Source organism: Podarcis erhardii (assembly GCF_964252035.2).
Source record: "Podarcis erhardii genome assembly, chromosome: 7".
Taxonomy (NCBI): domain Eukaryota; kingdom Metazoa; phylum Chordata; class Lepidosauria; order Squamata; family Lacertidae; genus Podarcis; species Podarcis erhardii.
Window position 1 is genome coordinate 23820682 of NC_138511.1, and position 24000 is coordinate 23844681.

Consider the following 24000-nt stretch of genomic DNA (forward strand, 5'->3'; position numbering starts at 1 on the left):
AATACGCCTCCTTGTGCTCACTAAGGCTGTGTATGCTTCAGATGGGTATGTTTTGCCTGGAGAAGAGGAAATGTGATATAATCACCATCTACAAGTAGCTGAAGGGTTGCCATGTGGAAGATGGAGCAAGCTTATTTTCTCCTGCTCCAGAGGATGGAATACAAAACAATGGATCCAAGTGACAAGGAAGGAGATCCCAAATAAACATTAGGAAGAACTTTCTGGTGGTAAGAGCTCTTTGACAGTGGAATGGACTGCCTTGGAAGGTGGTGGATGACTCACCTTCATTGGAGGTTTTAAAATCTAAGTTAGATGTCCACCTACATTACAGGGCTTTGGACTAGGGGCCCTTCCAACTCAAGAATTCTATGGTTCTATAATAGTTACAACTGGCTTTGTGAAAATGGGGTGTTCATTCCTTAGGCATTTGTTTGGGTTGGGGGCTGCATGCAGCAGGTGGTAGAGGACCTACTCTGCCTGTAAAAAGTCCCAGGTTCAATCCCTAGCATCTCTTGGTAGGGCTAGGAAAGACCACCCTGTCCCCTCATCTGTAACCTCAGAGGCCTGCTGCAAATTGGTGCAGACCATGCTCTAGAAAGATATGGCGTGTTGCATTTGTGCTGCTGGGCCTTCAATCTTACCCAGTCCTCTGGACGACGTGGAGTTTCTGTATTCCAATAAGCCAGTGGAAAGTATTTAAAAGAAAAGATGTGCCAGGGAACCAATGGATTTTAGCATCACTTTACAGCAAAAGCTGACAGGCTGAAGAGACAGTTCACCATATGAAAGCCAAGACATGTTGCTACCTTTCACAAGAGGTCATCACAATGCAAGCTGCGGGGAATTTCATGGCAGCGTACTGAGCCATTCAATCTACTGTTGGGTAGAGGGTATGGACGGTCCCCAGCACCTCCCCTGCTGCTGTGCAGTCTCTCCAGCTGTTTTGGTTGGACTTGCATGGGTAGCACACCCTAACCCCCACCACCCCTCCTGGCTGGGGGAAAAAAAGGCATGTAGAATTGCCAGGAGGCTTGTTGTGCAAGCAGTCCCCCTATTGGCAAACTCCGTTGCTGAGTGCCAGCAGGATTGCAGCTCAAAATGGGGTCACTGAGAATGGAAAATCATCAGAGGTGTTGACGGAAGTCAAAAATATTGTATAAGATGTGAAGATATGTTGTATGACTGTTGGAACTGATATGTTAAAAAATTAATAAAAATGTATATAAAAAAACAAAATGGGGCCACTGAGGAGGAGGTCTTGGCATGCTTGAAACTCATGGTTTGCAGAAATAGTGTGTGTGTGTGTGTGTGTGTGTGTGTGTGTATGGGGGAACCTAATGGATGCAACCCTCCCTCACACATGCTGAAAAAAATCTCCCATCCCAATGAGGGCTGAGCAGGTTTGGGGATCAGAGAGAGAGGAAAATAGGAAGAAAGGAAAAGAAATTGATAAGGGGGGTGGAATGGAGTACCTGAAAGAGGACATGGCTGGCTAGCACCATGAAGTTAATGAGCTGCAGCGCAGTGGTAGAGCATCTACTTTATAGGCAGATGGTCTCAGGTTTAACAGGCTATCAACAGTGGAAGTGACTGCTGCAGAAAATCACAGGATCGTACAGTTGGAGTGAGCCCTGAGGGTCATCTGGTCCAACCCCCTACAATGCTACGATTATTTTTTACTGGAGGTACTAAAGCAGGGAATCTGTCAGGGATGCTGGAATCGCATTCTGCACAGCAGATTCTGTCTTGTGTAAGGAGGTTGGACTTGATGGTCTCAGGGATACATCCCCATAATTCTATGACTTATATGCATACTTGTCTGATTGAGAGCAAGGCTGTGTGCAAAAAGCAGCATTCATTGGGAATGAAATGAGATTGTTCAGCTAGGAGGGGCTGGTGGATCGATCCCATCCTCAGACAAAGATGAACACAGTAGCAGCATGGGGTGAGGGAGCCTCAATGATACTTTGCCAAACTTCCAAAAGGCATAAGACATATTAAAAGTAATACTCCTTGCTGAAAAATAGAACTGTCTTTTGTTCTGAAGTAGCTAATCTTTTGAACCCTGATGTGTCTTAATAACAGTCAATGTCTTGAGAGAGTCTTTTTTTCTTTCTTTCCTGAAGCAGCACAGGTGGCATGTCAAAATACTAGTGCTTAGTCCACTTTGAATCACCGCACTCACAACTGTAGCTTGACCCACCATTGCTGCGATAGTTGCACCATAAACCGTGGCTGTGATTGAACTGGAGCAGGCAAGGGGAAGAGACAAAATAGACCACCAGGCACGTCATTGGCGAACAAATTCGGACAACGGAGGTCTGACTGTAGAGGCCAAGTCCTTTGGCTACCAGATCCGGCATTTCTCAGCGGGGTGCATGGCGGTGCCCTTTTTGCAGTGAAACACTTCAGAAAAGGCTTCAAAGTTTTGCAAGGAGCCCATCACCCTAGGAGGGAAGAATAGAAGAGGGAAAGAAGCTGAGGGTTGGAAAGGAATGTGTGGGATTAGGTGAGAACCACAGGAGGGCCTTTTCTTTTACAAAATGCATAGAACTTGGAGTGGTTGAGTGATCTTTCCTTATGGCAGCTTCACCACTAATTGACCAGCCACTTACGGCTTTGATTGCACATGACATTAATTACGTGGTGAGTTTTTCTAAAATTAAACAGTGGTTGGGGGCGATTGTCATGTACGCCAGAGCAAACATGTGAAGGATCGCAATAGTGACAGAATTCATTCCCCTGCCCCCTTGGTGAAGGTAATAATGCTCCCCTTGGCAAAAATTAAAGGTAAAGGGGCCCCTGACCATTAGGTCCAGTTGTGGCAGACTCTGGGGTTGCAATGCTCATCTCGCTTTATTGGCCGAGGGAGCCAGCGTACAGCTTCCAGGTCATGTGGCCAGCATGACTAAGCCACTTCTGGCGAACCAGAGCAGTGCACGGAAATGCTGTTTACCTTCCTGCCAAAGCGGTACCTATTTATCTACTTGCACTTTGATGTGCTTTCAAACTGCTAGGTTGGCAGGAGCAGGGACCGAGCAACAGGAGCTCACCCCGTCGCGGGGATTCGAACCGCCGACCTTCTGATCGGCAAGCCCTAGGCTCTGTGGTTTAACCCACAGCGCCACATGCATCCCTTTTGGCAAACTTTATCAGGATGCTAATTGCTGCCTGGGGAGGGTGGATTTTCACTAAAACTGCTTCTAGGGAAGGAAGCCTTAAACTCCCCCTCTCCATACACTGTGTGCCTGAGCACAATCACCCCTCACAATGTGTCTGGTCAGCCACATCAGACATTTAAGGCACTCTTTTCTCACTTCCTACGGTCATGGCTTCCCACAAATAATCCTGTGGGCTACAGTTTGCTAAGGGTGCTGAGTTGCTTGGAGATCCCTATTCCCCACCCAAAATTTCCCGGGAAGCGGGATCAATTGCAAAACTATGCTGGGAATTGTAACTCTGTGGCTGCAATCTGACAAGCAATGGATTGTAATAAACCTGGCAAAATGACACCTCGCAATAGAAAGTAAACAAGAGTTTTGGCAACCATTCTTGCTTTTTTGGCTGAGTGTGCTCGGCTCCAGAGGAATGACACTGGTGCAGCTGCTACGCTGCTACGGAATGCTTATGAACATTCCAATTGTTCATTTCCCCTGCTGAGAATCCTGGTGAAGCAGGGAAAGAGGGAGCTGTTGGTGAGAACGGGTGCAGAGAAATGGAAAGCTGGCAGTATTGCAAAGGTAGTGAACTGGTCCACTGGATCAGCGGCAGTCTGTGAGTGAGCAGAAGGTAGGAGAAGGCTACATGGGGGCTTTACCTGTATTTCAGTGGACTGTGGACATCAGTCTTAATAGACTGGCTGGCGTATTCTGGCCTGTAGGAACCGCACCATACCTGGGAGATGGACAATGAATTTGATTGTAACTGAGTCTAGAAAGCCTCGGAATACCCACATAAAACCATTCAAAATCCCAAAGCTTGAGACAGCTGAACAATGAATATTACAACCCATGGTTTGGGTGCAACTACAGCTCTGGGTCTGCAAAGCAGCAGGATAGTTGATGCAAATAGACATGAGGTGAGCACAGTAGCTTCAAATGCCACAATTTTTTTGGAAGGCATATTTGCTGTGGATTTCGCTCCCACCCCTCGCAGCATATTTAGAGGGATTCCTCGCAGGAAGAAGGGGCCAGGCACACCAACCTCAGGGTATTAAATCTCATTCACTTTTTGAGCTTCTGACCAATACCTCTCCCACATTAAGAGAGCTGCTGTGGTTCAGAAGAAGAAAGCGTACAAGCCAGACAAATGCATAACAATACATTAAATAAGTCCTCTTCCCTGCTTCCAAATAAATAGTCTCCTTTCCCGTGACCAAAAACACCTGTGCAAAATTGAGGAAGAAGAGCTGGTTGTGGGTTAGATCAAGCCCAGGCAATCTTGGTTCCTGTCCTTCTTTTGCCACCCATTTCAAATAGGCCTGTAATAATAATAATAATAATAATAATAATAATAATAATAGTAGTAGTAGTAGTAGTAGTAGTAATAATAATAATACCTAAATGAGTAGCTTGAAAAACACAATATCCTCCACCATTCCACTTGTTACATTTATATCCCACTATTACTCCAAGGGTTAAAGCTATGGTTTTCCCAGTAGTGATGTATGGAAGTGAGAGCTGGACCATAAGGAAGGCTGATCGCGAAGAATTGATGCTTTTGAATTATGGTGCTGGAGGAGACTCTTGAGAGTCCCATGGATTGCAAGAAGATCAAACCTCTCCATTCTGAAGGAAATCGGCCCTGAGTGCTCACTGGAAGGACAGATCGTGAAGCTGAGGCTCCAATACTTTGGCCACCTCATGAGAAGAGAAGACTCCCTGGAAAAGACCCTGATGCTGGGAAAGATGGAGGGCACAAGGAGAAGGGGACAACAGAGGATGAGATGGTTGGAGAGTGTTCTCAAAGCTACCAGCGTGAGTTTGCAGGAGGCAGTGGAAGACTGGAGTGCCTGGCATGCTCTGGTCCATGGGGTCACAAAGAGTCGGACATGACTAAACAACTAAACAACAAAATTATTCCAAGGAGCTTATGGTGAGGCACATGGGCCTCTACCCCACTCCTATATTTATCCTCACAACAACCAACCCTGCGAGGGAGGTTGGGCTGGATACTGCGACTGGCCCAAGGTCACTCAGAGAGCTTCATGGCCGAGTGGGGATTTGAACCCTGGTCATCTGGGCCCTGGACCTGATACTCTTACCACTACACCACCTCTGGCTAATAGTAAAAATGAACTCTTATCCCACCCCTGTTATTCTCACAAAACAGATTGCCGCCTCAAGATGCCCTAATTGCTAAATACGAAATCCACCTGTTGTAGGGCAGTCAGTGGAGTTTCTCCTACAAATTCTGAAGATCTCAGAAGCCCACTCCATAGTAACTCAGAGCAGGGCTTTCAGTTCTGTAAAACAGCATCCACTATATCTGCACTTTCCAGAAACAAGTGAGGACATTTTTGTCCCAACAAGTTTTCCCGGTGAGATAAATGGACTTTTGCTATGAGTGGCTATTGTGTATTGTTTTAGTTTTGCTTGACATGAATTGGCTTCCTCCCACCCCCAGCCTTTTGTTTAAAAGCTTCTTTGGCTGTTTTTATTGGATGTCATATTGAGACGATGGTGTAGGTAGAACAACTCCCATCATCCCTAGCTAGAAGGACCAGTGTCTGGGGATGATGGGAACTGCAGTCCAAAAACAACTTGGAAACCCAAGTCTGGGAAATCTTGGTGTAGAAGGCAATTAATAAAATACTACTAGGGTTCTACTCTGAGCAAACTCAGTTGGCTACAGTACATTGGGTGGAAGCCAATGTCACACTCTGACAAAGTTTCATCTGGTCAAGCATTTCAGCTTGTCAGGCAGAACAATCTGCTCTCTTCCTCCCTGTGTGCTGTTCTGGGTGTTCTCCTGCTCCCCCAAGTGAATTTTGGGAGGTGTGGGGTGTGTGAAGGGGGAAGAGAGGGAGCAAAAGCCCCATTGCACATGCAGAAATCATTGTGCTGACGGGACGTCTTAGGAGAATCTCACCCACTATTCTCATCATCAAAAACTATAATAATATACAACCCAGAAGCAGAAAATTCAACCCCCAGTTTCCAGCCGTGAATAAGTAATCTTGCAGAACCTCTCAGTGAAAACACACAACAGTTTCAAATCACCTTGTAGGCCTGACGGACGCCTCCATTATCGGCAATGTTTTCTCCCAGTGTGTTGATTCCACTGACCTATGACAACAAATGCTCCTCAGTTCCACATACGGTTGTATTATAGCTCGAAATAATTTTGAACTTTTGAAATCATTGCACTACAGAGCAGCCATTTTGTGACGGGTGACCGTGGCACTTCCTCAAAATTTCAGATGTGCTCACTGCCCCCCCCCCCCGCAGGGCAACTCTTAACTTTGTGGATTTCCCTGTGGAGAGAATTCCACAATACATGGCACACCCACAAAAAAGGGCCTCCCCCAGATACTCATCAATCTGGTCTTAATGAACGATGGGCTAGGAAGCGGAGCCTTTGGTGGCTGCCCACTGGAACTGGTAGGGCAGAAAGCAGGGAGCCCACCAGCAGGTGGCGCCAGAGTCAGAGCCAGCTAATTCTAGTTTTGCCCCCATCCTCCTCCTCTGCCGAGTTCTGCAGGGGCAACACGGAGACTGAGAAGAAGGAAGGCAACAGGCATAGGCACCCCCTAGACTCATCATAAGTAAGAAGGTATGAAGGTGGGGGCTGATTGGGGGCATACTGAGGTTGGTGGGACAGTGCTTCCATGGCCCCAACTCACATTTTGTCCCCCTGCCAGCTCCCAGGTGTAGTTGCCATACTGGTAGATCATGCAGCGCGACTGCTCCTTGAAGTGGGTGGCAGAGAAGTTGCTCCACCAGTCAAACATGTTGCCCTCTTTGTCGAAATTCCTGCCTGTTTGGGGAGGAGGAGAAAGAAATGAGCAACCTGGTAGGGACCCACATCACAACACAGGGGCCCTAGGCCAGAGATGGTAGGCAGGGCCACCTCCTTTTTATTTATGTGGAAATACAGTATTTGTAGACCACTTACAAAAAGAGTTCTAAGTTCTAAAATTATATATGAAACACAGCTAAAATCCACAGCAGATATATATATATATATATATATATGTTTTGGTGTCCTCGGGTGTCTTCCCGTGTAAAAGTTGGGGTGTCTAGGCGACGTTTCGACGAGGTCTCACTCGTCATCTTCAGGCTGGTGCTTTCGGCTTCTTGTTACTGGAACAGAGCAGGATCTCAGTGTTTGAGTTCCTATAAATACTGTAGAGGGGGTGTGGTGTATAGCCTCCAATGTTCTGGGCAGAGAGGAAGTTCCCAGGCTAGTGTGCCTTTTCTTCTTTTGTTCCTTAATTACTTGAGAGATATCTTGAGTGATTTCTTGAGTGATATCCTGAGTACCACTTAGGTGGGTCATTAGGTGTGGATTAGTTGTTAAAGTCTTTGTGTCTTGACCTCTTGAACTTTGTGAAGAGTTTTCCTGAGAAGATGGCTGTACTGTACTTAGTTGTGCTCTGGCTTGGCTTCGTGTATAGGGGCGAGCTGTGGTTTTGTGGCTTGTGTCAGCCAGATCTGTGTAGGGATTGCAGGGGGGTGCAGCATCCGGAGGTGCCACCATGGATTGGCTACTGGATGGTGTCTGTAATTCATCTGTGGAGAGGGTCTGGGTTTGGGTCTGGTGTGGTTGATTGGTGTTGGCGTTCTGTGTGCCTCTGGATCTGGTGTCAGTTTTTGTGGGGAGGGCTAATTTCCAGATGTCTGGCAAGCGGGATGTGTCGTCACGCTTGTTCATGTTGTGACGACACATCCCGCTTGCCAGACATCTGGAAATTAGCCCTCCCCACAAAAACTGACACCAGATCCAGAGGCACACAGAACGCCAACACCAATCAACCACACCAGACCCAAACCCAGACCCTCTCCACAGATGAATTACAGACACCATCCAGTAGCCAATCCATGGTGGCACCTCCGGATGCTGCACCCCCCTGCAATCCCTACACAGATCTGGCTGACACAAGCCACAAAACCACAGCTCGCCCCTATACACGAAGCCAAGCCAGAGCACAACTAAGTACAGTACAGCCATCTTCTCAGGAAAACTCTTCACAAAGTTCAAGAGGTCAAGACACAAAGACTTTAACAACTAATCCACACCTAATGACCCACCTAAGTGGTACTCAGGATATCACTCAAGAAATCACTCAAGATATCTCTCAAGTAATTAAGGAACAAAAGAAGAAAAGGCACACTAGCCTGGGAACTTCCTCTCTGCCCAGAACATTGGAGGCTATACACCACACCCCCTCTACAGTATTTATAGGAACTCAAACACTGAGATCCTGCTCTGTTCCAGTAACAAGAAGCCGAAAGCACCAGCCTGAAGATGACGAGTGAGACCTCGTCGAAACGTCGCCTAGACACCCCAACTTTTACACGGGAAGACACCCGAGGACACCAAAACCTGCATTCCTGTACCCGTGAAAATCTACGAAAGCATATATATATATATATATATATATATATATATATATATATATCCCCAACAAAACACATATCAAAATCTGCCAAACTTGAGAAAGAGAACTAAGCTATTTGACTGGATAGGCTTGCTAAGACACGCCTCTCTCTGACACCCCTAGGGTTTTATTTCTCTCTTTCTCCAACCCACCATGCGCTCTCTCTCTCTCTCTCTCTCTCTCTCTCTCTCTCTCTCTCCCCCCTACACTCCCATGCTTCTCCCTCACTCTTTCTAACTCCCAGGGCTTTTTTTTTTTTTTTTTTTTGCAGCCAGAGCTCAGTTCCGGCACCTCTCAGGTGGGCGCCATTGCCGTTCTAAGAGAAAGCCACTTCTGCCCTTCGGAGGAGGTGGAGTTGCGGGTTTCACGGCTCCACCGCATGATTGGGAGGATTCCCGGCCATGTCACCTCCTGGCCAGCCAATCGGCTGGCTCTGGGGGTGTGGCCTACCCTATTTAAACCAGGACGTGGCCAGGGAGTTCCCTCTTTGCCGCCTGCCAGCTGTTCCTACTTTTCCCACCCTCCCGCCCTATAAGGTTTTCGTTCTTTGACCTTGCTATGGACCTTGGTTGGTTGCTGTTGAGGGGCCTGGTAGGAATTTTTCCACTTAGCAAATTGGCACCAGCCACTTGGTTTTCGCCTACAAATTGCCACAATTTACTTGGTATTGGCGGTTAGGCATTGGTATTGCTCTGTAGATGGAAGAGGGGAGGTAACGCCATCACCTGCCCCGTATATTGAAGGGTAGTCCGATAAAGGATTCCGGGGGGCATGGCCCTGTCCGAAGCCTATGGAGGTGAGGGCCTAAGGCACACCCCAAATTGGTGACCCTGGGGGAGTTCCTAGTTGATGTGCATCAGCAGGACCCCCCCTACTGGTGGTTAACCCTTCCTGGCCTTCAAGCGACGGGCTGAAGTTGGATATAGTTGGTTAGGACCAATGCCTAAGCCAATACCGCTCATCACCTGTAACCAATAAAGTTGTGCCTTATTTAAGCCCATTAACCTTAATAATTGTGTCATGTGTCATTATTTCCACTGGGGGGAAAACTCGCCACGCAACAAGGGTTCGTTGTGAGCTCTGGCACCTCTTTTTCTAGAAAAATAGCACTGCTAACACCCCTTCTCTCTCTTTCTCCAAACATCCCTACGACTTTCTCCCCTCTCTTTTGTTGACACCCACTTCTCTCTCTGTTTCTGAACCCCCTTTCTCCCTGCTTTTTCTTCCCAACCCAGCGAGCTACCAGGGAAGGGGCAGATCAAGCTGTTCTGCTGACTTGCCTTACCATTGTCATCAAACCCATGAGTGATTTCATGTCCGATTACCATCCCAATACCTCCAAAGTTGAGGGCTTGCGGCTGGTGCTTGCTGAAAAAGGGAGGCTGCAGGATCCCGGCTGGGAATACTACAGAAATTAGATGACAAAGGAAATTATGATGGCAATGGAAGATAATTCAGTGTAATAGATTTTGAGGGTGACTGAGGAACTGCATGGATTTCCTGGATGCTAAGCCTCTGCTGTGGAAGCTACATTGGCTGCTGGCATGCTGCTGGGTGCAGTTCAAGGTTCTTCTTTCAGCATTTAAAGCCCTGAGCAACTTGGCTCCCTATGGGTCTTCCTAGTCCCACATATCCCTGCCCAGCAAGTGTGTTCCATTGCCAAGAGTATCACATGGTCTACAGGCGTGCACCAGGGAGGGGTGAATCTCACTTTCAGTTTCTTATTGTCCCACTTGAAAGTTCAGTTCTCCACATTTCCACGCACGTTTGTGGGGTTCCCCACCACCACCCAAAAAAAGTTATCAGGAAAATCCAGCACCATTTCAGTCTGAATTTCTTCTTTGCATGCCATTTTGCCTAATATCAACTTTCCTGCAAAGCTATTGAAATGCATTTTTTTTTCTTTTGATTCGTCACTAAAATATGCATTTTTCACTGCTAACTTACCTCGGAGTAAGTCCCACTGGTTTACTTTGAGTAGGCATGTTCAGGGTTGCCACCTAAATCTGTTGGAATATTTTGGGACTTACCAATTTGGTTCCGGTTAGGGGAGTAGAAGGCATTGACCACAGCAGCACCAATTAACCATCTGAAAGAGATCGGCGATGAAAGCCGTTGTCAGGATCAGTGCTAACTCGTGTAGCATGATGCAAGGAGGAAAACACCCACACAAACAGAGGAGGGGCCCCATCACAACAATGGGACAGTTGCTAACATAAAGCAGTAGAAATATCCTATTATTGGAAGATTGAGCTTCTGAACTCTGTGCTGACCCTCATTAGGTAAATGTCATAGAAGCATTAGAGGGCAGGGAATTCTTTAATATTTCTTATCTGCAAGCTTCCCCCATCATTTCATTTTCATCAAGATTCTGAAACAATGTTTGGATTTGGGGCAAAAAGTTTGAGGGGGCCAACCACCCTCTGATTCCCCTTCATGTTAAGCAAATCATGTCCCACCCCATAGCAGTGGTGCAGTTAGGTTCATAGTAAACTCTCATACAGAGTTAGACCATTGGTCTATCTAACTCAGTATTGTGTACACTGACTGGCAGCAGCTCTCCAGAGTTTTAGACAGGGAGTCTTTCCCATCCCTACCTGGGACCTTGGACCTTCTGATCACAAAGTTGATGCTCTATGGCCTAGTTTCAGATTTTGGACTTCATGATCTTACACACACCCTCTCGTTTGATGGAAATGTGAATTGCTTCACTCATTTTGGGTTTCTCTCTTCATTCTGCTGAGTGAGGCCCTGGATCTCTGCCCCAAAGTCTGGTTTATAGGGGAAAATCAGCAGGCACTGGAGGTTTAAGAGCTGCTGAGCTGCTGAGTCTCCCCTATAGATGCCTTCTGCTCCCTAAATACTCATATTATCTTGGCAAAATGAATAAATGTGGCCCTCAAGGCCTTTCTGTCTGACCCCTGGGGCTCCCCCCTTTACTCTCCCTGATCTTCACCCTCTTTTGAATGTTTTTGTCTGGCTGGAATGTGACCTGGGTCTCTGAAAATGCTTCTTGCCTGGCTGAAGGCAGGACAGAGAGAATGTGCAGAGCCCAGCCTATTCTACAAAGGTAGAATTTACACTTGTTATAAACACAACGTTAGTGGGATTTCAAGAGGCACTGTAAAAATACAAATAAGTATTGTTTATAAAAAAAAAATGGAATAAGGAGGAATAATGGCAATATGGAAAAAGGGAATGTGTACTAAAGGTATAAATATGAATGATGTCAGAGGCGCTGAAGGAAGTTCAAAACAGGTATAATATGTTGTATTCGATATAAAATGTATAACTGGATGAAAACTAATAAATTTATTAAAAAAAAAAAAAGAATTTACACTTGTTGTTCTGCCCACTTTTGCTTCTCTCCCCATTCACCCACTAGCATGCGGCCCCTGGATTGTTGCCCAGAAAGGCTTGTGGCCCCCAGGCTGAAAGTGCTTCCCCTGTCCTGTTGCAAGACATTATGCAATCCATAGAGATACACACAGGTCTTGGTCAACCTTCTCCCGGAGCTTCCTCAGGCTTTTCTGAGCTCCATGTTGGAGGTTTTGCAGGATGTTTTGAAAGTACTCATGCTCACTGAAGTTCAGCTGTAAAAAAATAATAATAATACAAGCATTTGTCTTGAAGGTCCTTTTGCTGAGTTGTTGCCGCGTTACCAAGTAGACATCAATGCCCAGTTACATAGGAAAACCCAAGGGAGAGTGATTGTATAAAAATAATTATTTTATAAAGCATGTCTACCAGTAATTATAGACAAAAGGTTGCATCCAATGAAGGGATAGCTCAGTCAATACAGCATGAGACTTTTGTCAGTGTTGTGGGTTCAAGTCCCATGTTGGGCAAAAGGTTGCTGCATTGCACGGGGTTGGGCTAGATGACTTGTGGTCAATTCCAATGCTATAATTCAATGATTCTAAGTTCTACTCAGGGAAGACCCAACGAAATTAATAAACCCAATTTGATCATATCCCTTAAAGTCATTGGGTCTACTGTGAGTAGGACTAGCAACTGGCTACAATCCTAAAACTGTCCTTAATGGAAATGTCCAGGTATCGCCTTCACACTTACATTTGTGTATTCCCGATCTAGCTTTTCATTCTGACCTTCGAGAATGTAGTCCGGGTAACCTATCTGCTCTCTAATTGCAGTCACCTAGAAGAAGACAGCAGAAACCAAACCCTCACTTTCTCCAGGTCCAGGCAGTATCATACCCATCTACTGGGTTTGTTTATTTTATTTTACAGTGTCTGTATACAATTTTCCAACCTTTCTCATTCATTTATTTTTTAAAAACACCACAATATTTATTTTACACTACTGTTTGCCATGGGTGAGGCAGGTTACAATACTTCAGAAGATCCAAAGCGCACCAATATTTATTTCTTAATGAAGGTGCAAACTGGGGGTGGGAGATAACCTCAGGACTGGGGGCCCAAATCTGGCCCTCCAGGCCTCTCCATCTGGCCCTTGGACATCACCCTAGGCCATGCCTCCTGTTCAGGACAGGCTTTGCACTGGTCCTGTTCCCCATCCTTCTCAAGTGCTTTTGCCTGTCTTTGAACAGAGATAATCCTCTGGAACAAACATGTATAGAAACCTCTGATTTTTGCATAGCTGAAATGCAACTTACTGTATACCCGCTTCCCCCTCTTTTTCAACCAGAGGGTCACATGGCCTTGTGGGGAACCCTTTGGAGACAACAAGTCAGTGGTGGGCAGGGTCAGAGGCAAAGTGAGCTGAGCAACACGTACAATTTTCCCCCTTTGTGCTGTAGGCTAATTTCTAAGTGGACTCACACCACTCCCTCCTCTGTAAAAGCATCATCAGAGTTCAAGGATGTATCCCAGAAAGGCAAAGCACTCAAGGAGGATGCAATAAACGATGGTGAGGGGTGTGGCCTGGGAAAGGGGTGTGTGGTTGGCGAGGGGATGCTATCTGTGGAGAGTTTGGGGGGCCAGATAGAGGTGTATGGAGGGCCACATTCACCGCCCTGGCCTGGGCTTGCTCACCCCTATTCTGCATCTTGTATGGAAATTCTCCATTGCTTCATATTTGAGAGGGACAGAGAAATGGTCTTCATAAGATATATGAACGTCTGATATATTTGTTATCTTCTTAAATATGAAAAAATAATCGTGTCAAATTTCATCAGTGAAAACTATTCTTAGACACACATTTCTTCTGACCTTCTCCCGAGCTTTCCCTTTCGATGCTTCATCCATCCACTGTAATTCATCCAGTGTCTCGATAAACACTTCACGAATTTTCTCAATGAGGTCTCGGACCTGAGGCAAAAATAGATCGGGGAGGTATAATTCTCATGCCATTTACAATAACAGAATGTAGAGCTCCAAGTGAAGATCAATCAGGTGTGGGCCATAGGCCCCATCTGCCCGGGGCTCTGGATGCCTGAGCCCCCCAAAAATTACCCATAGAGGGGCTGTTCACCTACAAAATGTGGGGGCAGGTGTGCAAAGAGTGCAGATATCTGGCAGGAGGAGAAGAGAGAGCATGGATTTGGGGAGGTGGAAGAGAACACAGAGTTGGGAGAGAGAGAAAGTGTGACACTTGGACGGGAAGGATGCAATTGCTGCTGTGCCACTGGGGCTTGCACTGCACCCTATGACAGAGGTTCTCAACCTGTGGGTCCCCAGTGTGGCCTTGCTAGCTAGGGATGATGGGAGTTGTAGTCCAACAACATCTGGGGACCCACAGGTTGAGAACCGCTGCCCTATGACATCATGACACTACAGCGTGCATCATGATGTCACGACATGTGTGCCATGATATTACGGTGTGGGTGGGGCACGCCGGGCACCTACAGTGTGGGGCCCAAGTCAGTGCCGTTGGTGTGGGCTAAGCTGGGCACATTAAGGTTGTTTCTTTGTTATCAGAAATGTATCTGTGTCAGTTCCCATCCTATATCACGGCATAATCAAAAGACAGAACCATGGATTTGTTTGGACATCACTGAAATTCACACTTTCATATGACTATGATGAGGTCAGTCATTTTCACTTCTAGTTTCACATTAACCACAGTTTAGCATTGCCCCCAAAGTCTAAACTGAGGTTAAAGCTAGCAATAGTTTCTTGGGGAAAACAACAACTTTATAAACTGTGGTTTGAAGTGGGCTTCCTTCACCAAACAAGTCAGGATCAAGCTTTAGGTTTTGGGGTTTGATGCCATGAGAAACTGCAGTGAAACCTTCCAAGCTTGAGGCCTATGTGAGGGTCCAGGACTCATCTTCTCTCATTATTGTAATGCTAAACTAGAGTTAACATTACACCGGAACCAGCTTTATGGATAGGGCTGCGCACCTAGGTGGAGGCATGATTCACAGTGGCTGGGACAGTGAGGGGGGTAGGAACATGGAAAAATTAGAATATCAAGAGACAACAACATACCATACTTTTGCTCTTGCCAGCAAAAGTCTCCCTAACATACAGAGCTCCTACTGCATTCTCCATGTTGGTGTTGACGTAGCTCACGCATTCCCGCCATCGAGCTTCTTCTAGCATCATGCCATAAAGTGCCTTGGAGAAAAGAAGTCCCAACACTTCTCTCATCATCCAGACCACATAAGGCCTGCTCCCAACATCCCTTCAGCTAGCTGCCCAGCACAAGCTCCTTGTTCTTTGCTCTAAGGTTGACCACAGTCTAGACCCAGGGGTAGTCAACTTTTTTATTATTATTTTTAATAATATTTATTAAGTTTTTACAAAAAGAAATTTACAAAACAAAAACACACAAACAGACCAAAAAAAAAAAAACAAAAAACAAAATTTAAAAGGAAAAATTAAAAATCACTCTTTCAAATATCGTACCACTCGTTAACTTATTTTCATTACTTCCTCGCATCTCCCTTTTTTGTATTCCATTTACAAATTTGTTCAGCAAATTCATACCCTCTTGTTTTACCCTTAATTATTTATCCTCACATATTATAACTTCTAATCATATTGCTAGAACCACTTCGTTTCATTCCAACATCATTCACATGTAGTCAACTTTTTTATACCTACCACCCACTAATGCATCTTTCTTGATGGTAAAATTTCCTTACTGTCCACCAGTGCTCAATGGAAGGAGGATTCAGCTTGTGCCATAGAACCCACTACCGTCCACCTAGAATCCTGAAATGCCCACTAGTGGGTGATAGGAACCAGGTTGACAACCCCTGGTCTAGATTATCTTGATGCCCTCCTGCAGGGTGGTGGTGATGGGGAGAATTAGATCTGGCTGGGGAACCAGAATGTTTATCACTTCCACCTGCTATGGGCCAAGTTTGACAGGTCATCCACCCATCAACCACCTGCCATTGCAGTGATGTCAGATGACCCCCCCTTTTTTTGCCTGCATAGTTTGAAAGCAAACCATCCTGGCAAAGAAGCAGCCTTCATCAGCATATCCTTGGAGCTTGCGGAGTGCTTGGATTGGGGCCGCGTAATACCTGACAATCAGCTGATTGCTGAGTACTGTGAAGCGCTATGCTCTCGGCATATCTCAAAACAATGCTATTAGGTAAATAAATCTACACAAGTGAAATAAATACAAGCCACAAAAGGAAATATGTAAGACATCAAGATACAGAACTAAGAGGCTGTAGCTCAGTAGCAGAGCATGTGCTTTGCAAGCAGATGGTTCCCAGTTCAATCTCTGGCATTTGATTTCTGTTTTGTAAATGTGATCTGTTCAGGGCCAATAATTCTATTCATTTTAATCCAATCCAATAGATAGTGCTCTAAATGTTTAGAGTAGAGTTTACTTACAGTCAGCGCTTTTTGGGGGTGGGGGGAGACGCGGGGGTACACATACCCCTAAACATTTTGTGAATCTTTGTACTTTTGTCCATTTCCTGTATTTATTTTTCCTGCTTTGAGCTATAAAAATGGTGATTTTCTTGAGTCAAAATGAGAATACAGTGATACCTCGGGTTAAGTACTTAATTCGTTCTGGAGGTCTGTTCTTAACCTGAAACTGTTCTTAACCTGAAGCACCACTTTAGCTAATGGGGCCTCCTGCTGCTGCCGTAGCACGATTTCTGTTCTCATCTTGAAGCTAAGTTCAGGCACTATTTCTGGGTTAGCGGAGTCTGTAACCTGAAGCGTATGTAACCTGAAGCGTATGTAACCCGAGGTACCACTGTACCCCTAAACATTTTTTTAAGAAAAAAACCCACTGCTTATAGTGAACAGGAGACTAATAAGGCAATAGTTACATGGCTGCTCAGGATAGCCTTTTATATATATATATATATATAAATTGGGATAATTACAAAGGTTAACCATGATTTTGTTAAAATTCCATTTTGGTCTATAAGAGTGAAAAGGTTAGCAAGTGGTGATGCTCACCAATCTGTATATATTTTTTAGTATCTCAGCAGAAATCCCATCAGAGTCTTACCAGTGAAATAACAAGGAAGTAAACAATAAAACAATAAAATAGGGCAATGAAACAGTAAAACGGTGAGAGCAGCTGCCTCGCCTTGCCTCAGAGGTCGGCGGCCATCTTGACATATGTCTAAAAATTCCCCCCTCCCAAAGAAAGTAAAAAGTACCTATAACACTAGTAAATGGCTCCGCCCAAAATGATAGCAGTAAAAAGTGGGAGAGTGTTACCTTTCGGTAGTTTGCCCTGGCCTCCTTGAAACGCCGGCTCAAACCGCTGACTCTGTCGAGTACCAGGCGCCACACCAGATAGTTCTGGATTGTGCTGGGGGTGTATGCATACATGGGGGGGCACAGGAAGAGCAGAAGTGAGGAATTGTTAAATGGGTTGCTCGCTACAATTACTAAAACCCTCTTGAAATTTAAAACCCCTCAGGGTGATTTTGAACTGATAAACATCTAGGAAGGAAGGGGTTAGATTGTCTCTTTCCTCCCCACTGCCCCCATTACTGCATCATTCAATAAAAGACACTCTGAAGCATATGGAATACATAAACTCTGCTATAACTTGCAATGCAGTCCTCAGCCTATTTACTCAGTCATTAAGTCCTGCTATGTTTAATGCTATGTTTAGCATTTAGCAAACAGAGTGCTCACTGGAAGGACAGATCCTGAAGCTGAGGCTCCAATACTTTGGCCACTTCATGAGAAGAGAAGACTCCCTGGAAAAAAACCTCTGATGTTGGGTAAGATTGAGGGCACAAGGAGAAGGGGATGACAGAGGACAAGATGGTTGGTCAGTGTTCTCGAAGCTACCAGCATGAGTTTGACCAAACTGCGGGAGGCAGTGGAAGACAAGAGTGCCTGGCGTGCTCTGGTCCATGGGGTCATGAACAGTCGGACACGACTAAACAACTAAACAACAACAACAACAATGTTTAATGGAGCTGTGCACATAGCGCTGCAGCCATAATAAGTCCAATGTCATCATTTAAAGAATGACACTGAGATCACTTTCAACCCATACACTGAAAGCATTATGATGCCAATTTAAGCAGTCATGGCTTCCCTCAAAGAATACGGGTCTCCCAACAACTCTCATTGCACTTGAACTATAGCTCCCAGAATTATTTGACTGTGAAGCACCATGATACTGCTTTAAATGTATAGTGCAGATGGGTCGCTCTCTCTCTCTCATACTCACTCACTCACTCACAGTGTCTCTTTCTATTCATTTTCTCTCCCTCTTTCTGTGTTTCTCTTTTACTCAGTCATGCTCTGTAGGTTTTAGTTTAACTCAGTTTCTCTTTTTTCAGCTTTAAGTTCATGTCTTCACATTTCAACATCAGTTTGCAAATAAATAATAATAATGATGATGATAATGTTTTGCCTAATATACACATTTTTTTGCAAAGCCATGTAACTTAATAAATACAATGCATTTTTGCTTGTTTGTTTCACCAATAATAACAGTGTTGGGGTTTTTTGCAAGACAATTTCTCTAAAATAATGCACTTTTGTATGTTAGTTTCACTAATATGCATTTTTGTTCATATTACCTGGCTGGAAAACTGGAATGAAAAATTCAGAAAAGTGTGAATTTTTGAAAGATGTCTGTGTTTTGATCTGTGTGTTGCTTGGGGAAATGCAGAATAAGTAAATTCACCTCTAAATGTGGACTGAATTGTATTTCTCCCCAACTCCTCTTCTCCCTGTTTGTTTCTCTGTTTTATTTTCTGCTTCTCTTTTACTGTTTCATTTTCTCTCTCTTTATGTTTTTATATTTGCTCCCTTCTTCTCCCTCCCATCTCCTGCCTCAGTCCAAGAAATCTGGCATCCCTACCTGGCTGAATAACTGGCGATGACAGCTTTTAGCTCCCGGAGATATGGCGTTCCGTGCACGACCACCTCCTCATTGGGACTGATCTCAATGTTAACCGAAGACATTACATTTTGGATGAAGAGTGTCCAATTGAACCCCTAGATAAGAGAGAGAGAGAGAGAGAGAGAGAGAGAGAGAGAGAGAGAGAGAGAAAGAGAGAGAGAGAAAGAGAAAGAGAAAGAGTAAGAGTGAGTGGGGGAAGGGGGAAGGGGGAAATGAAAACAAGTCCTTAAAAAAGATATTGGGAAATTCCATTTTCATCCCTCCGTGGCCTATTGAAATTGTTTTTCCTCGAAATTGACATAGCAAAGGGATTTGCTCAATGAATTTAATTCTCGATATATGGACAGTATTAAAAAAAGGCGCGGGGGGGGGGGGAGGACTTGATCAGGAAGTGCAAAAGCTGGTGGATACACTAGTTCAGGAGATCCAGTTCAGTTTCTATCAAATCACAAAGACTGGATTCCTTAAGCATCCCTAGATAATGCATTCCTCAACATGTCCCATTCAAAGGTATTTATCATCATGCAGAAAAGGATTCATAGTACTCTAAGGAACCCTGGTCCAGTGCTCTTCAACCTTGCCCAGATGCTGTTGGAGCACAGCTCACATCTTCCCTGAGCCCTTCACGCTCCACACACAACCTGTAATGTAGGATGCAATTGAAGCATCCCTGACAGGTGGCCACTCAGCCCCTGCCTGAGCATCCCCATGCCATTTTCTGAGGCAGTCTGTTCCATCGCTGATCAGCTCTAACCATTCTGAAGTCACTTAATGTATAGCTGAAATCTGCTTCTCTGTAATGTCCACCCATCGGTGCTAGGCCTGCTCTCTGGGTCCAATCAAGGCACAGGCCAAATGAAGCTCACCAATAGTAGTTGATGGGGCAAGTGGGGCTGTGTTGCTCTCCTGACTTCCTAATGCTGAACATCACTGTTGCTTACTGGGGGGAGGGGAGCAAGGCAGCAGGGAGCTCAGCAAGGTGCAGACACACCTGGGAGGATCAGATTAGCTCCACCATTGCAGCCACAGCATGATCCCCACTGCCTTGCCCCTCCTCCACTTCTCAGGAAGTGGTAATGCTACGTGGCATTAGAAAGCCAGGAGAGCAACACAGCCCCATTTGCCCCACAAGCTACTACTGGTACACTTCATTTTGCCTGTGCCTTGATTGGACAGAGCAGGACTAGGTTCTGAGGCTTCCTTCCGAACATAGTCATGGCCTCATCTACAGCTAACTAGGGGCGGGGGGAGGTTTCAATTCATTTCACATGTAAAGATGAATAGACCTAATTAGTACTTTCCTAAACAAATTGCAAACAGAAGCAGAATCACCCTTTGAAATTCACACATCTCTGAATTTTGCAGAGCAGATCTCCAGGCACACAAAAATTGCAAACTAGTGTAGAAATGTGGAGAACTGAACTTAAGAGCGTGAAACCCCAAAACGGACAGAAACCAACATTGTCAGATTCACCCAACCCAACTGCTATTACTAAACAACATTTTATGTTTTGGAATCTGAAATTGTCCTTCCAATAGCACATTAGGGAACAGGTCTTCAAACACTTACGTTTAGTTCAAACTTTTCCTGGAGTTCAGAAACAGTCATTTTGTTGTATAGCAAAGTCACATCATGCCTTTCCTCTGTGGGCACTGTAGCCTAGAAAGCAAAGATCGGAGTTGCCCTCATGTTGTGCCAAAATGGAAATTTCAAGGATAATTCGGAAGTTACTCTTTGAATGAGACACCCAGGAAGTTCTCTGTCCATTGGCTCAAGGGCTCTTTGTGAGTTGTCACATTGCGCAGTGGAGGAATCCAATGGGACAGTTATGCTGACAGAAACTCATTGCTCCGGCTATTGCACAACAAAGTCACCAGCAATGTGCTTATGCATTCTTATGCACCACAGTGTTCCACTGGCACAAAGCATTTCACCACTGGAACAAGTACACCACTATGTGACTTTAAATTAGTGCTACATTTGATACAACCCAATGGGTCTACATCTGAGTTTACTAACATTGGCTATAACACTATATATACTGCTGTCCTCATTCCCCTTTGGATTTACTCTTCAGCTTTCCAAATATATATATATATGCTGTACTCACGTTTGCTACATCTGTTTCAAATTCCATAACCTTTCTCATTTCTTCCTGGACAAAGTTGTCATCTTTGGACATATTCATATCTTCTCTAATCATCTTGGCAATGAGGACCATGTACTGGAAGTAAGCTTCTCTCACCTAAATAGGACAAAGAGAAGATGTTAGAAATTTGCATTTAAGCACAGTCCAGAGGCAATAAATTCACCAGGTAAAGTTGTTAACAGTGAGAAACACTGAAGGGAGAAACTACCACTGGATAGTTCAGTGGCTTCCAATTCATTTGATAGTCCTACATCTGAAGTATAAATCTCTAAACCAGAGATGGGGAGCCTGGTCCTTCAGTTGATGTTGGACTACAACTCCCACCATGCCTGACCATCAACAGTGTGGGGTGCAACTGATGGGAATTGATGGCCAACAACATCTGAAAGAGCATAGCCCCCCCCAAACATGTTCTAAATTATCTGGGGCTGGTGTCTCTGAAGGACCACCTTAGGGTTGAGCTTGGCTGTTGATATTTTAATCAGCAGAGATGCAAGAAAAGCTTAGTAGGCTCAGGCCAGAAAATGAACTTTGGGGTCTTGTAACTAAGAAGAAGAGATGACCTCCTATGAGCACCCAAACTCTTCTCTGTCTCAGATTCAAATAAGAGCTGAAAGTATTTGCCAAGAGTAGTAAAAATTCTGGGGTGTGTAGAAATTGTCATAATCCCCATCAATGTTTTAGGAGATCTCCCTCAGACCAGCACATAAACCATGAACGGAGCAGAGACTAGAATAGCAGCTATATTAGTAGATTGTTGACAGGATGTGTGGGATTTCCTGGAATCTTTCAATACTCTGATGTTTAAAAGGTGAAAGTGAAGTTTGGAAACTGTTAAAATACTTACTCTTTGGTAGTTGCCATCACTAAAGTAGTAATCTCTTGAAGGCATTCCCAACCCAGGCTGGTCAATCTGGGGACAAAAAAGAATATCTCTTATTGTGTAGGAAAGGATTCAACAGAAGATGTCACTATCAAAAACCCATTGCTTAGAAAACGACCAAATGGTTTGCATATGGAAGGCCCCAGATCCAGTTGCTGACATTTCTAATTCAAAGAATGTCTAGCTCTGGGACATTTCTTATTAAGATGCAGAGGAGCTGTTACCAATTTGAAGATACAATACCGAGCTAATGGACTAATCGTGTGACTCAGCATACAATAGCTTTAGGGAACCAAGTGAAGGTTCAATCCACAGCATCCTTAGGATCTCAAATGGCACACCACATATAGCAGGGATAGGCACCCTCCAGATATTGTTGGACTACAACTCCCATCAGCCCCAGACAGCATGGTCAATTGTCTCAGATGATGGGAGCTATAGTTCAACAACATCAGGAAGGCACCATGACCTGGCTTCCACCTGCACAAAAATATTGTATTTTGCTACAGCTGTTGGTTGACTTGTCCTTCAATACTGAGCAGAAACAGCTTGCAATACAGTGGGTTATATCTAAGTTAGCCAGGTTCATTAATTTCAATGCGTATACTTGGGAAGCATTGGTTATATCCCAGTCCTTTCTGTTTGGGGAAACAACACACGAAGCACAGCATACCAGCTTCCTTCTTACTGTTCTAGTTCTTTATCTGGAGATGCTGTTTATTTCAAGGACTACGTGAAATTTCCACCAGCGTAGGACTGTGCCACATGCTATATATCTGTGTTTCAATGAAACTGAAATAGTTTAGAAATTATTTATTGTCATTGTTATGAGTAGATTTCTGTTTAATTTTTATATGCTGATATTTAATATTATTCTGTACTATTCTAATGATTGTTGAATGTTACATTATTTGATGTAGGTTGCTTATTTTAAAGTTATGTTTTATCATCACATTTTTGTATTGCATTAGATTGTTATAAGGTGTACATTCTTTGTTTCTTCAGCTTGTAAACTGCCTTGGGTATTGTAAGAAAGAAAGATGGTATACAAATTAAAAGTGGTGAAGATGAGGATGATGATGAAATCTTAAACAGATGAAAGAGGACTAGCAGAAGACAATATCCATAAAATATTGGGTATGGGAGAGTGAAATGTATAAATGCATGTAATGGGCAAAGAAGAGCAGCCCACCAACCTAAAGTACCACAGTTCCCTGATTTGATGCTTTCTTACATAAATTATATTTCTGCTGGAATCCCGGTCATCGTGCCACACAAACATGTCAATGAGGACCCGTGCGTTATATTGGAAATTCAATAAGGCAAGCTTGTCTTCTATTTTCCAGTTTGGCTCTGTGGCAAAAGGATTAAATAAACGAAAATGAGATTTTTTAAAAAGTTTAATAATAATAATAATAATAATAATAATAATAATAATAATGTTCTTATTTCAACTACTTATGTATTGCAATTATCTCTAAGCCATAACTTATGACCAAACCCAATTGAAATCAAATGTACAAGTTGCCACCAGCGTAAATTCCTATAGCCTTTCCAAGGTCACAGGAATAGGTGGGAAATAAATGAGTAACATATATTTGCGGTGTACATTTGTATAATACTTTGAGTTCTTCCACCAAATAAGGAAGGTGGATATGTTGATTTGGGCCCCTGAATTCTTCTCAGGTGTTAATCCAAGCCAATGCCAGGGTTGGAGGCAGCAGGGTGGGTGGGGTGCTGCCTTGGAGGCTTCCGCCACCTGAGATGGCTGCTTCACCCTGCCTCATGGGTGGGCCGGCCCTACTAACATGGCATGGAAGCTTCAACACCCTAGCTTCAGCTGCATAGGCTCCATAGACCTACACCAGTCAACAGAATTAGGGTCCACCGCTGTGCCACTGAAAGCCAGCTGGCATTGGCATCAATGCCCGGTGAGATCTTGTGGAAAACTCATGAGATCTCAGGGAGCATGGAAGATCTCGTGAGATCTTGGCAAGATCTCGCTGTATACTGCTGGCGGTGCTGCTTCCCTTCCAGCAGCAGAGGTGGTGTGGTGCCCATGGAGGTGGGTGATGTGGCAGTGG

General features: G+C 44.5%; 1 protein-coding gene across 5 annotated transcripts in view; it reads right to left on the reverse strand.

The window, feature by feature from the left end:
• Positions 1-24000, reverse strand: part of MMEL1 (membrane metalloendopeptidase like 1) — a 58150-nt gene that overhangs the window by 16767 nt on the left and 17383 nt on the right. For 4 of the 5 annotated variants that reach the window (XM_081870938.1, XM_081870939.1, XM_081870937.1 and 1 more), the window contains exons 7-23: positions 23151-23269; positions 21881-21946; positions 20995-21129; positions 20454-20543; positions 18842-18978; positions 17230-17323; positions 15016-15144; positions 13795-13893; positions 12677-12760; positions 12092-12195; positions 10633-10691; positions 9888-10007; positions 6845-6978; positions 6222-6287; positions 4385-4480; positions 3818-3894; positions 726-2447 (exon numbers count right to left, since the gene is read on the reverse strand). In XM_081870938.1, the coding sequence (XP_081727064.1) occupies positions 2348-2447; positions 3818-3894; positions 4385-4480; positions 6222-6287; positions 6845-6978; positions 9888-10007; positions 10633-10691; positions 12092-12195; positions 12677-12760; positions 13795-13893; positions 15016-15144; positions 17230-17323; positions 18842-18978; positions 20454-20543; positions 20995-21129; positions 21881-21946; positions 23151-23269 (1709 nt within the window). In that variant the 3' untranslated portion in view covers positions 726-2347. Of the gene's footprint in view, positions 1-725; positions 2448-3817; positions 3895-4384; positions 4481-6221; positions 6288-6844; positions 6979-9887; positions 10008-10632; positions 10692-12091; positions 12196-12676; positions 12761-13794; positions 13894-15015; positions 15145-17229; positions 17324-18841; positions 18979-20453; positions 20544-20994; positions 21130-21880; positions 21947-23150; positions 23270-24000 lie in introns of those variants that run through there. The other variant, XR_014158743.1, reaches the window with a different exon arrangement.